The sequence below is a fragment of the Herpailurus yagouaroundi genome, unplaced genomic scaffold, assembly GCF_014898765.1.
Source record: "Herpailurus yagouaroundi ecotype Mexico unplaced genomic scaffold, PumYag 187, whole genome shotgun sequence".
NCBI classification, from domain to species: domain Eukaryota; kingdom Metazoa; phylum Chordata; class Mammalia; order Carnivora; family Felidae; genus Herpailurus; species Herpailurus yagouaroundi.
The window spans coordinates 16072369-16090175 of record NW_024412418.1 but is presented as its reverse complement, the minus strand read 5'-3'; the positions used below and the strand labels follow the sequence as shown (position 1 = coordinate 16090175).

At 45.5% G+C, this 17807-nt stretch overlaps 1 protein-coding gene across 1 annotated transcript; it reads right to left on the bottom strand.

Annotated features, from left to right (window-relative positions):
- Positions 1-416: 416 nt before the first annotated feature.
- On the bottom strand, positions 417-17542 carry COMMD9 (COMM domain containing 9). The gene is made up of 6 exons (XM_040495435.1): positions 17480-17542; positions 7837-7962; positions 5986-6125; positions 4581-4615; positions 3594-3697; positions 417-2531 (listed from the first exon to the last, which is right to left on the bottom strand). Exons 1-6 carry the CDS (start codon positions 17528-17530, stop codon positions 2391-2393), a joined length of 597 nt encoding a protein of 198 aa, XP_040351369.1. The 5' UTR covers positions 17531-17542; the 3' UTR covers positions 417-2390.
- Between the last annotated feature and the right edge of the window lie 265 nt (positions 17543-17807).

The window sequence follows — 17807 nt, the reverse complement described above, 5'->3', positions numbered from 1 at the left end:
CCCAGTTCGAGTTATGTACAATCATGACACAGTCTGTGGGCCAAGCACATTGGTTAGGACTGAGCCACGCACTGCCCACTGTGGCCCGGTGGGTGGAAAGTGCCGGACAGCCGGAGGCACAGGCGGGGTGATAGGTCTAGCATTGCCCTTTTGGGGATGGAGTCTGGACATCCAAACCTCGCCATGTTCTAAGGAAAGGACAGTTTACGGACTGCTACTCGTTACACAAAGTACTACTGTGAAATCAGACAAGCACTGAAGGAGGGAGCTTCCTTTGAGATCCACAGAAGCTAGGAGGTTTTTCTGAGATAGGATCAGACCAACTAGAAATACGGTATCCACAAACAATCCATCCTCCCTATCAGTGGAAAACAAACCCCGTAAGTGAGCACATGAGGTGAAGGGTAGCAAACATTCATTGAATTTTCCGGTTATTGAATGCCCTCCACATGGAATGCACCCAGATGGTTCTGTTCAGGTCAACTTGACTAAAGGAACATCCAAATGCCCAGACACCTACGCTGCTTCAAGTGATTTTGTTATGGCTTCCCACGGGAGGTCCAGAGAACAGGGATTGGGAGAACTCTGTGAGTCACAGGGACCAAAAGGGAAACAGAGGGGTTGAATTCACAAGGCTGAATTCAACCTACGATCAGGGGCTCTTAATCTGGAAACAGTGGGCTGGCTTCCAGGGTCCATGAAGCCCTGTCACTGACTGTAAAACATGGAATATTCATTTCCTACAGAAAGGATCCACAGCTTTCACAGATTATCAATGGATACAGCCGCCACGAAGTCAAGAACTGCCATTTTAAGAGAAGTTTGCTCAGCTTCCAGGAAACAGCAAAGAGGAGCTGGGGATTTTTTTTTCTTGACATTCCTAGTGTCTTAGCAGTGAGTTTTCTCATCTCTCCTTCAGTTCCAGCACTTTCCGAATGGAGCCAAAGTCACAGACCTCCACCTCCCTTGCAGAGTCCCGTGTGGTAGACAGAAAGCGAGACAGATCTGGGCCCAGGTCCTAAGGAGGCCGCTTCCCGGCAGGCGACTGGACTTCACGGAGCGGATTTCCCCACTGGTGACATGTGCCGTCCATCAGCCCTGCCACAGCAGATGAAGCGATGGCAGGAGACAGCCGTCCACCTCCCTTTCCTTTAATAATCAGCGCTAACGTGACCGAGCCTTTCTTCACGAAAGCCCTGCAGAGTGGGTACTTTAGTATCCCCGTTTAGGTGGTCTGAGACCCGGAGGTCAAACACCTCGTCACTGAGGCAGAGCTGGCTTCCGACCCCGGCAGCCTGACGGGGCCCATCGTCTCTCCCCCGGGTTCCACCTGCCCCCGCCCCGTATTCACGCACTGCCCAGAAGCCGTCAAAACGGGCACTCGGCAGGCTGGGTGCTGCTGCCGTGGGGTGATGTGGATGGCGAGGCGGCAGCCTCACACAGGGGTCCCTGGGATGTGACAGGCACGTGCCAGGGATGGCTCAGCTCTAAGGGGCACATCCACGCTAGCTCTTAACGGGCAGATACTGTCAACCTCACTTTCCTTTGCTCTGCATGACAGACAAACCGGGAACGTGGGAGGGTCCCAAGCCTGGTTTCAGGTCACGCCATGCCCATGGGCTTAGCTGGGAATCACAAAGTTGGGATCATCTTTACGAACATGAGGCAGCACTGGCCTGAGGCAACAACTCGGGCTGAGGACAGAAGCTTCGAGGAGCATGACTAGAGTCATGAAGTTTTCAGAACTGTTATTTATTTCCAGTCATTCCCACGTCTGTAGCCTGGAACGGAGGCACGATACCAAGGAAGGGCCCTCTGGCTGTGCGAGGGAGGAGACGAGCAGCCATCTCAGACTCCCTACGCTGGAAGGAGGGCCAGCAGGGTTGAGGGGGCTCGGAAGGGCTCTGAGCGTAGGCCGGGGCGGAGCATACCGAGGTGGCCCCGCTCTGGGCACCCGGCCAGCTTCCCTGACGGAGGGGCGGAACTGCGGGTCACCGCCCTGTGTTCCAGGGCTGCCAACTCGTGAGTCACACCTGCCGCTGGGAAGGAACTCGTTAGATGAGCTCCACAACGGGGCCCGGATTTTCCAAGCAGCCACACACGCAGCTGCTGAGGCAGATGCCCCCTCACACGGCTCCGGCGGCGATTAGGTCTTCCGGCGACGGAGGCTTCTGCCTCGGAAAGAGGCGAAGATAATGAATGAGGAGAACAGCGTGGGGGCGCGGCCGCTTCCTCCCAATCCAGCGGTGCCTTCCTGGATGGCAGCCCCCTCCCCGACCCAACCGGCCGGCCTGCCGTCGGCCGCAGCTGCCGCTACAGGGACGGCCGGGAGGCGCTCCGCCGCTGGCCGGCAGCTGGGACCCGGCAGTGGGGGCGACGGCTGGCTGGGGTCATTTGTTGGCCACGGCGGAAAGCTGGTCTCGGATGCGGCCCAGCCCGTCCAGCATAGTGTCCAGCGTTTCCTTACTCAGCTCCACGGTGACAGCTGAGACGGAGGGCTTGTCTCCACACAGACTAGGATCTTCCTGGATCTGCAAAGAGAACGTGGCCCAAAAGTCAGAGCCGCCCCTCTTCCCATCGCCCTGCAGGTGAGCCCTGGACCTGGGAGCCCTACCCGGCTTTCCTGAACCTCTGAGGACAGGCCCTTGGCTCAGAGCTACACAGCGTCCTAGCCCTGGAGTTGTTTAGCACACGGGATTCCCAGAGGCTCGGGAAAGTTTCCATCCATAAGGGGTGCTGAGGGAGAGTATCGGAGAAGCCGAGGCTCACTCACCCCTCGGACCCCCGACTCTGGGCCGTCGAGTGAGAAGGCGCTGGGGGGCCCACACTGCTGCTCTACGCAGAGGGAGCCAGGGTACATGGGACTCCACCGGGGTGCAGAATAAATATTACAGCTTCTAGTTAGGGTTATCTGTTTCTTTAAGAACAAAAGAAAAGTCTACTAATATCTAAAGACTTAGTTGTTAGAGGCACCCCTACTTTTTCATTTTCTTACAGGTGTGATTTTCTGGGTGTGTGGTTAAGTGAACACAGCATCACTAAACAAACCCTAAAATGGACATGCGGTTTAAAAAGATTCCCGAAAGAACTGTAAAATGAAGGTAACACCGAGGAGGCAAGAGTGTGCGAACAAGAAAACGAAGGGCTGACAGTTGTCTAACTGCTAACAGGAGCTCCCGCTCAGCCACGTTACAAACAGCAGCGGCCAAATCCACCGGACAGGCAGTTGCCCGAGAGGCACCAAAATTATCAAGAGGGCAGTCTGATGGCACGCACCCCCGTGGAAGCTAAACTTTCCCGTCAGTGTGTTAGGTAAACTTCAGGGATCAGCAAACGGTTTTTAAAACTTGTGCTTTGTGTCTGTCTTACCACTTTAAAATGTCTACTTTTGGTCTATGTTTTATTATGTCTGTAATATGTTAATACAGTAGTATTATGTATACTTGACAAATAAAGACTCCCTCTGGGTGCTAAATTTTTTCCTACGGGCTTACAGGTCCCAGAGCTTGGGGACTGGCATTTTCGATGGCATGCGGGGTGTCAAGTCGCTACGGCCCCTTCGTTCCTTCTCACGAGCACGGCAGCAGACGTACCTTCATCTGGAGCAGGCAGGTGGGGACGGCCATGCGGCTGATGCTGTCAGAGGAGGTTTTGATGTCCACTCTCCAGTCCAGGTCGACTAGGCGCGGCAGAGAGACTGTGAAGGGGACAGCCCGGCTCAGAGCTCACGCCCCTCGCCTTCCCAAGCCCTTACTCTGTGACAGCCAGCCCCGATGGCTGTGTCATGCTCCCGGGCCACAGAGCAAGTCTCTGAGGGAGGCAGAAGCTGGGGTTCAAGACCTCACAGGAAGTCACAGGCCTTCTTCGCTACCGCTCTGTGTTGCCCGTGCTTAGCACCGATTCACGGTGGGTGCCCGTCCAGGCTTCTGCCGGCACACACGACCCTCCAGATGTCGGCACAGAACGAGAGACAACACAAGGCAGGGAAGATGAGGTTGGGCCTGAGTCTTAGGAAATGTGTCGCTTCGACAACAGTGGAGAGAGCTCTGGTTTGAGAGGGAGAGTCGGCTTGAAGCTGGGTTCCACCACTTCTCTAACCTCTGAGCCTGTTTCCTCATCTGTAAAGTGGGGATAACCTTAGCCTAGCTCCCAGGGGTGGGGGTGGGGGTGGCGGTGGGGGTGGGGAGGACCAAATGAGTTAATGCTAGAGTTTGTCAACACTGTGACTGGCTAGTAAGTATAGTAATCATTTATGACATACCTCTTTTATTTCAATCTTTCAAACTAATTCAATTTCCATTACTGTTTTTTTCCTAATGGAAATATAATAGTTTTAAGTACTTCACTTTCTGCTTTGCATATTTCCTTTTTTTATATAAACAACATACCCTTATTATATGAAGTTCACAATCAGAAAAAAAACGAAAAAGTGATTACGAAAAAGAAAAGCACAACACACAGTTCACCGGGATTAGGTTAATGCACACTGAGTTCTGGTTACCAACTCCGGCCGCCTGGCAGATGTAGAGCCGGGGCTGGAAAGTAAGGGTAGGGAGGAAGGTGGGTTTCTTGGTACTCACTCTGATTTGCTTGGGCTTCAGTTCGCCAAGTGGAGCTGTTTAAGAGGGAAAGATGAGGAAAAAATAATGGAAGAGGGATGAGAACCGATAACGAGAGAGGCCCGTGGACCTGGACCTCTACCCTTCCGGGGTCTTTAAGCCTGTAATCACTTCCTGACGGGAAAGGACCACAGAAATGTTTGCCGCCAAGAAGCAGTTTTCTGTCTATTTTACACAACTCAGTGATGTGAAGGCCTTAAGTGCTGTTAGTTTTCATAGCTTAGAATGGCATCTGGGTGGCTCAGTTGGTTAAGTTTTCATAGGTAGGGAAAAAGAAAAAAAGAAAAGGCTTATGCACGGCATTCGCCCTGCACTATCGTTCTCCGAGACAAAACAAAACAGGAAGGGTCAATCTGTTCTCCTGTACTGAGCACCGGCTCCACAAAGTAATGCATCTTCTGTAGACACACCCGAGCAGACCTGTCTAGTGCTACGGCAAAGAGCACCACAGTGAGGTGCCAACCACAGGCAAAATAAAACATGGTCACGTGTGAGGAAGTTTCTGAAAAAATAAAACCTCTGGCAATAGGCATTATCTGTTATTACAATTCTGTTCAAGCCTACTGCTAACCAGCAGCTAATTGGTTCTGCTTAAATTGTATGTATCCAAAGGATTTTCCCAGAAAATATTTAGATAATTCCCAAAAGAAACAAAAATGACTGATTAAACATATGAAAAAGAGGGGTGCCTGGGTGGCTCAGTCGGTTGAGTGCCCAACTTTGGCTCAGGTCATGATCTCGCGGTTCAAGAGTTTGAGCCCCACATTGGGCTCTGTGCTGACAGCTTGGAGCCTGGAGCCTGCTTTGGATTCTGTGTCTCCCCCTCTCTCTCTGCCCCTCCCCTGCCCGCCCTCTCTCTTGCGCTGTCTCTCAAAAATAAAAAAAACGTTAAAAAATAATTTAAAAAAACACATGAAAAAGACATTTGACATCACTAGTATCAAAGATACATAAACTGAAATGAGGTGCATTTGCCATCTGTAAACCGGGGGAAAACGTGAAACAAATTCCCTCCGTGCTGATGAAGGCGTGGGGACGGGGCTCTTTTGTCCTGCTGGTGGAACACAGTTGGCGCAACGTTTCTAATGGCCAACTTGAGAATATAAACCAAAGCCTCACTCTGGCCTTTAACCAATAAGGAAATGATTAAGCATGTGAGCAAAACTTCCACAGTAAAAATTTTCACTGAAGTGAAAGCTGCCGTTAGCCTAAACATCCAACACTAGGGAATTTCTTAACTAAATTATACACAATTTCTCCACATGAAGAATACATTTAGTCATTAAAAATGACACTGAAGATAAATATTGCCCCGAAATATGATTATAAAAGCATTACAAGGAATTCTCAAGAAATGAGCACTTACATGTGTTCCAGGATGATTTTCGTCAGCAGGTTTTTGAGGTTTTGGTGGAAATTTTCAGGAAAGAGAGCCAGGATCGCCTCGGCAGAGGACAGGTCACGGAACACAGCCAGCCTGGTGAGGCGGTGCAGAGCCTGGAGCAGCTGCGGGACAGTGTGGTGACGGGGTGGGTGGGGGCGGGCTTGTGCTCCCCGAGGGCCTGCGACTAGCTGCCACAGTCACCTGAACGGTCCCATGGGTCCTGACGCCCATGGGCCTTGGCCCACCCCTATGTCCACCTGCTGATCTAGAAGACAGGTGTAGCTGCCTGACCTAGGAACCTGTCAACATGCCAGAAACTTCTGCTTGGGAACAAAGGGTTAATAAGCCCTCTTTCCTTGTGCACAGAATCTGACCTTCAGTTCACTTTCCAGCCTGTTCCCTGGTAACGCGAGAGAAGTGAAAAGTTAGCTGTGTTACCAGGCGACACTGGCTCAGGTCACTGCCTGGGGTCACTGTCTCAGGACCAGGAGGTCCGCATGAACTCCCTGAGCTCGGCTTCTGGCTGCACACTGCCTGCCCCAACCTGAAGCTGGGTGTACTGAATCGTTACGAGATACTGGCTCCCGAGGGGGCTGGCCTTTCGATCCAGGGTGCCTTTGTCCCTAGGCTGTCACCGAGGAGGGCAAAGAGAACAAATGGATCAGGTGGCTGTGCTGACTGCCCAGGGGTGCCTGATGCTGCCCCGCGAGGCTGCCGTGTTCCACTCTGTCCTTCCAACCAATTGGGCAGCCCAATGTGGCCTGCGGTCGTCTGGGAGCCTAACAGTGCTTAGCTGAAAGCAAGAATCCGGAGGGAACTAGGGCTTTTTTGGATGCCGTGGGAGGACCTGCAGCCTGAGGCACAACCGAGAGGTGAGGGGGCATTAGCCCTCCACTGATGAGGGTGCAAGTTAGTGGATCGATGCCCTCCAGGGTGGCAATTCAGGGCTGTGTTCCCCAGGGTTTCTTACGGGATCCCCTGATTGAGCGCTGTCACCCACAGCAGTAACCAGACATCAACGCAACCCTTCGCGGCTTTGCTCTCCTTCCCTGCTGGGTTTTCCCCACTCCCTCCCTCCTCCGTGCTTTCCAGACTCACTTCCCCAGGGAATTACGTGCAGCCAACTCTTCGCCTCAGGGTCTACTTTTGGGGAACCCAAACTAAGTCCAGCTCGCTTCTATAATCTGGCTTCTGCCTTTTACTGTTCTATCACTGACTTCAATGAACAGAGCTCTGGGTTAAAAATAGCAACAATAATAATAACAACAACAACAGAAGCAAGAATATAGGTCTGTTTGGATGAACTCCTGTTTTAGAAACCTATTTGCCCTAAAAAGAGAAGGCTGTGAGTACTGCATGAACTCACTCTTCCTCTTGGCCACCCGCTGAGGTCAGGTGGGGGTCCAGGAGCATGTCCCCTGACTCATACTCAGGCCTTGGAGCCTCTGCCCAGTGATCCCGAAGAAGTCTGTCAAAGCTATCTGGCTGACAATCTAACAGCAGAGGCAGGTTACAGGGAAAGAAAATCACAGAAAGGCTGGCTTTGGTCCACACTGTCTAGGGAACAGGTCTAAAAAGGAAATGGCCGGGACCTCTGATTCTAGGTATAATTCTCCCATCCAGGCCTCATTTATCATAAGGAAGTGAAGGTTCAAAGACCTTCCTAAGTTCACTAGCATTAAAAAAAAAAAGAAATCTATTTTAAGTTTGTTATAATGTCAACAGACATTTCAGGGGAAATATTTCCTTAGATGTGGCAATGACTGGGACGTTAAGAAAGAGCCTAATGATCTGAGAAGCCAGTGGCCAAAGGTCATTTCTGACCATACTTACCTGCTCTGCTTCCTCCTGGGTCACAGACAAGCTGGAACATGTCATATCCAAGAGTTTTTTTGAGCCAACGGCTGAACTGGAAAAGCTCTCTTGGCACAGTTGTCTGACAACATCTTTTGAGGAGGCCTATGAATTAAATCACAGGTGGGGGAAGAAACCAATTCAGACTCTGAACATACATGTTTTAGAGCATAATACTGTCCCAGTCATGGTGTGATACCTTTGAGACTCAAGATTTAAAGGTCCCGGGGTGCCTGGGTGGCGCAGTCGGTTAAGCGTCCGACTTCAGCCAGGTCACGATCTCGCGGTCCGGGAGTTCGAGCCCCGCATCAGGCTCTGGGCTGATGGCTCAGAGCCTGGAGCCTGTTTCCGATTCTGTGTCTCCCTCTCTCTCTGCCCCTCCCCCGTTCATGCTCTGTCTCTCTCTGTCCCAAAAATAAATAAACGTTGAAAAAAAAAAAATTTAAAGGTCCTTAGGACACTTCCATTTCTGGAAAGATGAAACAGATGTACTTTTCCTTAATTTTTCCTTAGAGACATAACGAAACCCATTGGGCACAATTAAAACCACATACAGAAAACAAACGCAAAATAACTCTGACAGCGGGGGTGGGGAGGCAGGGGGAGAGGGGAGGATCGGGACCTGCTGTGGACTTCATGACCAAGAAATGACATGGTGGTGAGTTTACTGGATTCTCTTTTTGTTTGTAAATCGCAGACTTTGAGCTGAAGAACAGGGCAACCCACAATGCCAACAGGTACACAAGAACAAAACCAAAAACTCCAACAAATACTTGCTCTCTCTGGCCAAAAAAGTTCAGCAAGATAGAAAACTTTTAAGTGATAACAGCTCTACTGCAGCTGAACACCAGAGAAAAAACAATAGCCCCACTCCCGCCTATGTCAGCAAAGGCTGAGTGGGGAGTGCAGACTTCCACCCTCTGCTGCTGCAATGCGGTGTCCCAATGCCCCCACCGGGGCAGTGTCAGAGAAGGCCAAGTAGGGAGCTGGGACCTTCATCCACACTGAATGACAGCAAGTCCCACCACCCCATGGTATTAACAGTCACCACATGGGGCCAGAACTCCCACCCCTGCCCCGTGGTCACAAGGAACCCCCACTGTTGGGTGTCAGTAGCAGCCAAGTGCAGAACCTGGAGTTTTATCTCCTTCTAGTGATGAGGTGGAGATCCTTTCCCCCTACCCAAGCAGTGTCAGAGAAAGCCAGCTAAAACTGAAGATTTAAATAAGATCCAGAATCTTAGAGTATAATACCAGAATGCCCAGCTTTCGACTGAAAACCATTCTTCATGCCAAGAGCCAGAAAGATCAATGCAAAAAGATAATCATTAGATTCTCCACATCAAGATAAGAGATGTTAAAATTATCTGACAAAGATTTGAAAGCAGCCATAATAAAAATGCTTCAACAAGTACTTACAAACACACTTGCAACAAATTAAAAAGCCAGAAAGTCCCAGCAAAGAGGGAAGATACAAATAAGAACAAAATGGACATTTTAGAACTGAAAAAATACAATAACCAAAATTAAAAGTTTGGTAGATGGGCTCAGTACCAGAAAGGGACAGAGGAAAGAATCAGTAAACTGGAAGACAGAACACTCCACATTACCCAATCTGCACACAGAAAACAGACTGAAAATAATAACAGAGCCTCAGGGGTCTATGGGACTATACCAAAAAAATCTAACGTTATGTCACTGGAGTCTTAGAAGGGGAAGATAAAAGAGGGCAAGGCTGAAAAAGTACTTAAAAAATAATGGCTTAAAACTTTCCAAGTAGGGGTGCCTGGGTGGCTCAGTCGGTTAAGTGTCCGACTTTGGCTCAGGTCATGATCTCACGGTTGGTGGGTTCGAGCCCCGCGTCAGGCTTTGTGCTGACAGCTCAGAGCCTGGAGCCTGCTTCGGATTCTGCGTCTCCCTCTCGCTCTGCTCCTACCCCAACTCATGCTCTGTTTCTGTCTCAAAAATAAACAAACATAAAAAAAAAATTAAAAAAAAAAACTTTCCAAGTTTAGCTACAGACATAACTGTATACATTCAAGAACCGAAGCAAATTCTCAAGAGGATAAATCCAAAGAAACCTATACCAAGACGTATAAAATATTCAAGATAAAAAATCTTGAAACCAGTGAGAGAGAAACAATATCTTATCTATATGGGATAATGAGAATAATAGCAGATTTCAAATCAGAAACCATGGAAGCAGGGAGGCAGTGGCACAATATTTTTCACAATATTTACAGATATTGGAAGAAAAACGATCAACCTGGAATCCTACACCAGCAAAAAATATCCTTCAGAAAATGAAGAGGAAATCAAGACATTCTCAGATAAAGGAAAACTAAGAAAATTTGTCACAAGACAAAAGAAGTTCTCTTAACACAAAGGAAACAATAAAAGGAACCTGAGAACATCAGGAAGAAAGAACACAACAAACAAAAATAAGGGTAAACACAATAGACTTTCCTTGTCTTGAATTTCTAAATTCTGTTTGAAGGATGAAGCAAAACTTATACCACTGTCCAATGTGGCTCTAAATGTATGCAGAGGAAATAACTTAAAGGCAATTATATTATAAACAAGGGAAGGGACTTGAAGGAAGATAGGGTCTCCACACTTCATCTCTAACTGGTAACATGAGGACACTGATAGATTGTGATTTATGTATATAAATGTAACGAGAGGAACCACTAAAAAGATTAGAAAGAGAAATATATTTTAAAATGTTATAGATAAGAGGGAATGCCAAAAATGTGTTCAAATAGCCACAGGAAAGCAGGAAAAAAGTAAAAAGAAACCAAAGGACATAAAAGAGCAGATAAAGAAACACAAAAAATTAAATGGCAGACTTAAATTCGAACATTCGATAATTATATGAGCTGTAAATGATAAATTAAATATGAGCTACAAATATGACTCAATTAAATGCTGTCTATTAGAAATGCTCTTCAAATATGAAGACAGATTAAAAGCATGGGAAAAGATATATCATGCAAATATTAATGAAATAAAATCAAGACTGGCTACATTAACATCAGACAAAGTAGACTTCACAGCAAAGAAAATTACCAGAGACAGAAAGGGACATTATATAATGATAAAAGGTTTCCATCTCCTAAGAAAACATCCTAAATATGTATGCACCCAGGAAGAGAGCTAGAAAACACAAGAAGAAACAACAGATAGAACGGACAGGAGGGATAGACAGATCCACAAATGCAGTTGGAGACCTCAACAACTGTCTTTCAACAACTGATAGAACTAGACAGATATTCAACAAAGACATAGAACATTTCAGCAACACCATCAATCAATCTAATCAACATGTATGGAACACTACCCAGCAACAGAATATACATTCTTTTCAAGTGCCCACTGAACATATACCAAGATACATCATATTCTAAGCCATAAAACAGACCTCGACAAATGTGAAAGAAGTGAAATCGTATAGAGTGTGTTCTTGGTGACCACAATGGAATCAAAGTAGAAATCACTAACAAAAAGATGTCAAGAAAATATCCAAACAGTTGGAAACTTAATCTACAGATCAGAAAGGAGCACAAGGGAAATTTTAAAAATTATACTAAATGCGTAAAAACGAGAAACAAAACCAAAATTTTGGGGACACAGTCACGACAATGTTGAGAGCAAAATTTACAGCATTAAATGCATATATTAGAAAAGAGGAAAGTTCTCAAATCAATAATCTAAATTCCCACCTCAAGAACAAAGAAAAAGAAAAGCACAATAACCCCAAAGGAAGAAGGAAGGAAACAACAAAGAGCAGAAACCAATGAAATTGAAAACAGAAAAAAAAAAAAAAAAAAAAGAGAGAAATCAATGAAACAAAGAACTAGGTCTTTGAAAATATCAATAAAGTTGGCAAACTTTTAGCAAGCCTGACAAAGTTAAACAGAGAAGAGACCTAAATTACCACATTCAGGAATGAAGCAGGACATAGCACTACAGATTCTAAAGATTCCAAAAGGAAAATAAGACAATAACTGCAAACAACTCTATCCATATGAATTTGGCAGCTTAGATAAAGTGGATAAATTCCTCAAAAAACACAAACTACCACAATTCCCCCAATATGAAACAGATAATTTGGATAACCCTATAATGATTAAGGAAACTGAATTCATAATTTAAAACTCTCCAAGAAGAAATCTCCAGGCCCAGATGGTTTCGCTGGAGAATTCCTTTTTTTTTTTTTTTTTACATATTTTTTTAATGTTTATTTTATTTTTGAGAGAGAGAGAGAGAGAGAGAGAGAGCGCGCGCACAGGGGCAGGGCAGAGAGAGGGAGACCAAGAATCCCAAGCAGGCTCTGTGCTGACAGCAGAGAACCCGATGCAGGGCCTGAACCCATGAATCTGAGATCTTAACCTGACCCGAAGTCGGACGTTTAACTGACTGAGCCACCCTGCCATCGCTTGCTGGAGAACTCTAACAAATGTTTAGAAAGAATTAACTAATTCTACACAATCTTTTCTAGGAAACAAAAAAGGATACCATATTAACCAGCTCAAGAAGAAAATCACATGATATTAACCAATGCAGAAAAGGCGGCTGACAAAATTCAACACCCATTCTTTTTTTTTTTAAGCTTTATTTTGTTTTGAGAGAGAGAGAGAGCGCACAAGCAGGGGAGGGGCAGGGAGAGAGGGAGAGAGAGAATCCCAAGCAGACTGCATGCTCAGTGCAGAGCCCGATGTGGGGCTGAAACCCACAAACTGCAAGATCATGACCTGAGCCAGAACCAAGAGTCAGTCACTTAACTGACTGAGCCACCCAGGTGCTCCTCAACATCCATTCCTGATGAAAACTCTCATAAAATTAGAAATAGAGAGGACTTTCCATAACTTGATATACAGCATCTACAAAAAACCGAGAGATAGCATTATACTTAATGGTGAAAATCTAAAGTCAGGAACAAGCCAAGGATGTCTGCTGTTACCACTCATTTTCAACACAGTGCTGAAAATTCTAGCCACTGAAATAAGTTAAGAAAAAGAAATAAAAGATCAGAAACGTAGAAACAAAGTTGTCCCTATTTGCAGATAACATGACTGTCTACACAGAAAGTCCCAAGGAGTGTACAAAAAAACCTACTAGAATCAGTGAGTTCAACATGTTGGCAAATAGGAGATACGCATAAAAAATCAGCTGTATTTCTACATGCTAGCAATGAACATGTAAACACTGGAATTAAAACTACAATATCAGCGGGGCGCCTGGGTGGCTCGGTCGGCTGGGCTTCCGACTTCAGCTCAGGTCATGATCTCGCGGTCTGTGAGTTAGAGCCCCGCGTCGGGCTCTGTGGTGACAGCTTGGAGCCTGGGGCCCGTTTCGTATTCTGTGTCTCCCTCTCTCTCTGCCCCTCCCCTGCTCATGCTCTGTCTCTCTCTCTCTCTCTGTCAAAAATAAATAAACATTAAAAAAACAAAAAAACAAAAAAAAACCCAAAAAACTACAATATCAGGAGCACCTGGCTGGCTCAGTCGGAAGAGCATGCAACTCTTGATCTTGGGGATTGTGAGTTCAAGCCCCACACTGAGTGCTGAGATTACTAAAAACAAAATAAATAAACTTAAAAAAATAAATAAATAGAAATAAAAATACACATCATTTGCAACTGCTCAAAAAAAGGAAAATACTTGGTGTAAATCTAGCAAAACATGTACAGGACTTGTATGCTAAAAATTACCCAACACAGATTAAAGAAATCAAAGATCTAAATAAGTGGGGAGCTATACTATAGATTGGAAGATTCAGCACACTAAAGATGTCAATTCTCCCCTAACTGAAATACAGGTTTAACACAATTCTTATGAAAATCTCAGCAGGTTTTTAAAACTATAGACAAAATCATTCTAATATTTATATAGGAAGGCAAAGAAACTACAATAGCTAAAACAATTTTGATAAAGAATGAAGTAGGACAAATCAGCCAATCTGATTTTGAGACTTATTACATAGCCACAGTAATCAAGACCATGTGGTATCATCAGAGGAATAAACAAATAGATAAATGAAACAAAACAGAGAATTCTGAAGTAAATTACACAAATTTATCCAACTGATTTTTTTTTTTAAGTTTATTTTTATTTTGAGAGTGATAGAGAGAAAGCAGGGGAGGGACACAGAGAAAGGGAGACAGAATCCCAATAGGCTCTGCACTGTCAGTGCAGAACCCAACGTAGAGCTCGAACCCCTGAACAGTGAGATCATGACCTGAGCTGAAATCAAGAATTGGATGCTCAACGGACTGAACCAACCTGGTGCCCCCCAACTGACTGTTGCCAAAGTAGCAAAAGCAAGTAAATATGGGAAGGGCAGCATTTTCAACAAGTGTACCAGAACAACTGGCCATTCACAGGCAATAAATAAATAAGTAAATCTCAAACTGTCTTACACATGTTATGCAAAATTAACTCAACGTGGATTATGTACTTAAATGGAAAACGCAAAACTATAAAACTTTTAGAAAAAAGAGGAGAAACTTTGGAGACCTACGGCTTGGCAAAGAGTTCTTAGCCATGACACCAAAGGCACAGTTGGTAAAAGGGAAAATTGTTGACAAATTGTACTTCACCAAAATTAAAACTTTTGCTCTGTGAAAGCTCCTGTTATGGGCTGAATGGTGTCTCCCTAAAATTCGTATGTCAAAGTCCCAAATCCCAGTACCGCAAAATGTGATCTCATTTAGAAACAGAATTGTTGTAGATGTAATTAGTTAAGATGAAGTCATTAGTTAAGATGAAAACCCTAATCCAACAGGACCCGTGTCCTTATTTTAAAAAGGGAAATGTAGACACAGAGATGCAAAAAGGGAGAACACTCTATGAAGATGAGTGCAGAGATTTACAAGCTAAGGTATATGGAATGTTGCCAGAAACTAGGAACTAGGCATGAAACAAACTGGTCCCCACAGCCCTCAGAAGTAACCAATCTGGCCAACACCTGGCCTCCAGAACTGTGAGACAATAAACTCCTGTTGTTTAACCGCGAAATCTGTGGTACTTTGTTATGGCAAACCTAGCAAGTTAATACACCCCTATGAAGAGGATGAAAAGATAGCTACAGACTAGGAGGAAATATTTGCAAACCACGTATCTGACAAAGAACCAGTATCTAAAATGCATAATCTCAAAACTCAAAAGTAAAAAAGCAAACGATGCAATTAGGATATGGGCAAAAGACATAAAGAGATCTGTCACTGAAGAAGATATACAGGTGGTAAATAAGCATGTGAAAAGATGTCCAGTATCACTAATCATAAAAAATAAGCAAATTAAAACCACAACGAGATGGCGCCTGGGTGGTCCAGTTGGTTAAGCGACTGACTCTCGATTTTGGCTCACGTCATGATCTTATGACCATGAGACTGAGCCACGCAATGGGCTCGGCAGGTGTGCAGCCTGCTTGGGATTCTCTCTCTCCCTCTCTCCTGCTTGTGTATGCGCACGCATGTGCTCTCCCTCTCAAAATAAAGAAACATAAAAAAAACCCACAATGAGATACAAATACACACCCATCAGAATGGCTCAAATAACATGCAGTGATGACAACGAATGCTGCCAGGATGGGGAGAAACAGGATCCCTGATCTGTTGCTGGTGAGAATGCAAAGTGGTACAGCCCCTCTGGAGAACAGTTTGGCAGTTCCTTAACGAATAAAAAAAACAAAAAACCCCAACGAACCATGCAGCTACCAAATGGCCCAGCAACTGTATTCCTGGGCATCTATTTCAGACCAATAAAGACTTGTTTTCATATAAAAACCTGTACACCAATGTTTATAGCAGCTTTATTTGTAGTACCAAAAAATCGAAAACAATCTAAACGTCGTATCATGGAAGACTCCTCAACAATAAAAAGAAAATAACTATTGCTACAACGTGGATGAATCTCTAGAGAAAAGGGGTAAGTGAAAAAGCTAATTGCAAAATGTTATGTATTAAATGATTCCATTTATGTAACGTGCGAAATGACAAAATTATAGAAAGGAAGAATGCCAGAGGGCAAGGAGAAGGCAAGGGCAGAGGGGAAGTGGATATGGCTATAAAAGGGCAACATGAAGGATCCTGTGATGATGGCAATGTTCTGTATCTTGCCTGTATCAAAGTCAATATCCTGGTTGTGATATCATACTATAGTTTTGCAAGATGTTACTGATGGGGGAACTGGGTAAAGGGTAAATGGGATCTTTCCGTACTTCCTTTTACAACTACATGTAAATCTATAATTACCTCAAAATAAAAATTCAAAGTGCTTTTTTAGAAAAGAAAATACATAGAATAACAGGAATGAAAATGGATTAACTATTGCTACATATTGGCAAGAAAAAACAGCCAGGAACAGAAAAACCAAATGCTGTATTATTCCTTTCATCTGAAGCTCAAACATGGGCAATATTAAATTGATTTTAAAAGTAAGGACAGTGGCTACCACTGGGTTGGTGAGGGTAGCAATTATGGAACAACGGAGAGATTTGTGCAGTACTGGTAATGTTTTGTTTTTGACCAAAGTGATGGTTACATAGGTCTGATTAATCCCTGAGATGTGCACTTTTCTGTGTGTTACACATTAATGATAATTTTTTAAAGTTTATTAAAGAAAAAAAAGTCCACACAGATGAATACGTAACGGGTGGTCAGAACAGCCACAATGAGGGTTGAAAGGTCCAAGGTGGAAGCTGAGAGCCATAGGTTTCCAATCCTAGCTTTGTTACTTCATTCGTTAATTCATATAACAGCTATGTATTGAACACATGCCGTGTGCCAGGAGTTGAGGATACTTGTTGGGGATACATTTGTGAATAACATACAGCAGATGCTTTTAGGGAAGGAAAATACAAATGAGCACTGAAGAGACTGTTAAGACAAAAGAAGGACCACTGCATGGACCAATCAATGACGATGCTGTGCCATGAACTGCTTAGTATTAACTCGGCCTTCTTCATCTGGAGTTAAAAAAAAGAAAAAAGAAAAAAATCCCGATTGGATCTTACATTCTGTAAGAAAGGCAGAAAAGTGTCTACAAGGGACGATAAGGCCGCCCCTTCTTCCACAGGCGAAGTAGAGTTAAACAAGTAATTCCAATCCATCATTTCATTTGGTTTTAAGTAGCCTCACAATCTTTCAAATAATCCTCCGGGGAGTGTTTTGGCCCTTACGCCGGTCAAAGGAACTACAGAAAACCCACGATTCAGGAAAACAGAACGCACGCTTCGCTCAGGGGGCTGTGCGGACGCAGAGGAGAGAGATTTCCCAACTACAGAGCGAAGGAGGGCTGCGGGCTGAAATGGGGAACTCGTAGTGAGGGTCTAGCACTTACTACACCAATCCCGAAAGCCAGCCCCAGAGACTCTTAGTAGGGAGCATTTGCACAGCGCCTGCACGTCCGTTATCTGATTTGTCTCTCCACCATCCAGTCGGGGCGGCATTAATTTCGTGCTCACTTCCAAAAAAGCTCGGAAAGGCGCAACTGCGGGGTCACCCAAAGACGTAGTGGCAGGCTCGCGGCTCCAAATCCGGGTTCCTTTAGTCTTCCCTCTCCTTCCCAAGTCCCGGGGACAAAGACCCGCCTCGCGCTGTCCCCACCCCTCCAGTTTACCTTCAGCAGGCTCTGGAGCGCGGCGAAGTTCTCCACCGTCAACGCGGCCATCTTCCCCGAGTCACCTGACGGTGACACGCGGAGAAGCTCGTCACGTGGCTCCGAGGCCGCCGCAGAGCATGCCGGGGGCTGTAGTCCCTCAGGTGGTGGCGCTGCGGGATGGGGAGGGGCCAATAGGATGCGACCACTGGATGGCTCCGCCTGGGGACCCTAGGACAGTGGAGTTTGGAGGACGCAGGCGCGGGATGATTTTCCCTCGTGGACATTTGCCTGGCTTGGCTACTTACCAGGTCAGGGAAAATCAGTTTTCCCTGTGGGTGGGCTGGCT

What these genes read in the sequence shown, in the direction of transcription:
- COMMD9 (XM_040495435.1), bottom strand. Translation starts at nt 17,530, where the DNA reads ATGGCCGCGTTGACGGTGGAGAACTTCGCCGCGCTCCAGAGCCTGCTG. An exon ending in TGAAGCCCAAGCAAATCAGA is followed by an intron (nt 3,698 to 4,580) that starts GTGAGTACCAAG and finishes TCCCCTTCACAG; the next exon opens with TCTCTCTGCCGCGCCTAGTC. An exon ending in CCTGCCTGCTCCAGATGAAG is followed by an intron (nt 2,532 to 3,593) that starts GTACGTCTGCTG and finishes TTCTCTTTGCAG; the next exon opens with ATCCAGGAAGATCCTAGTCT.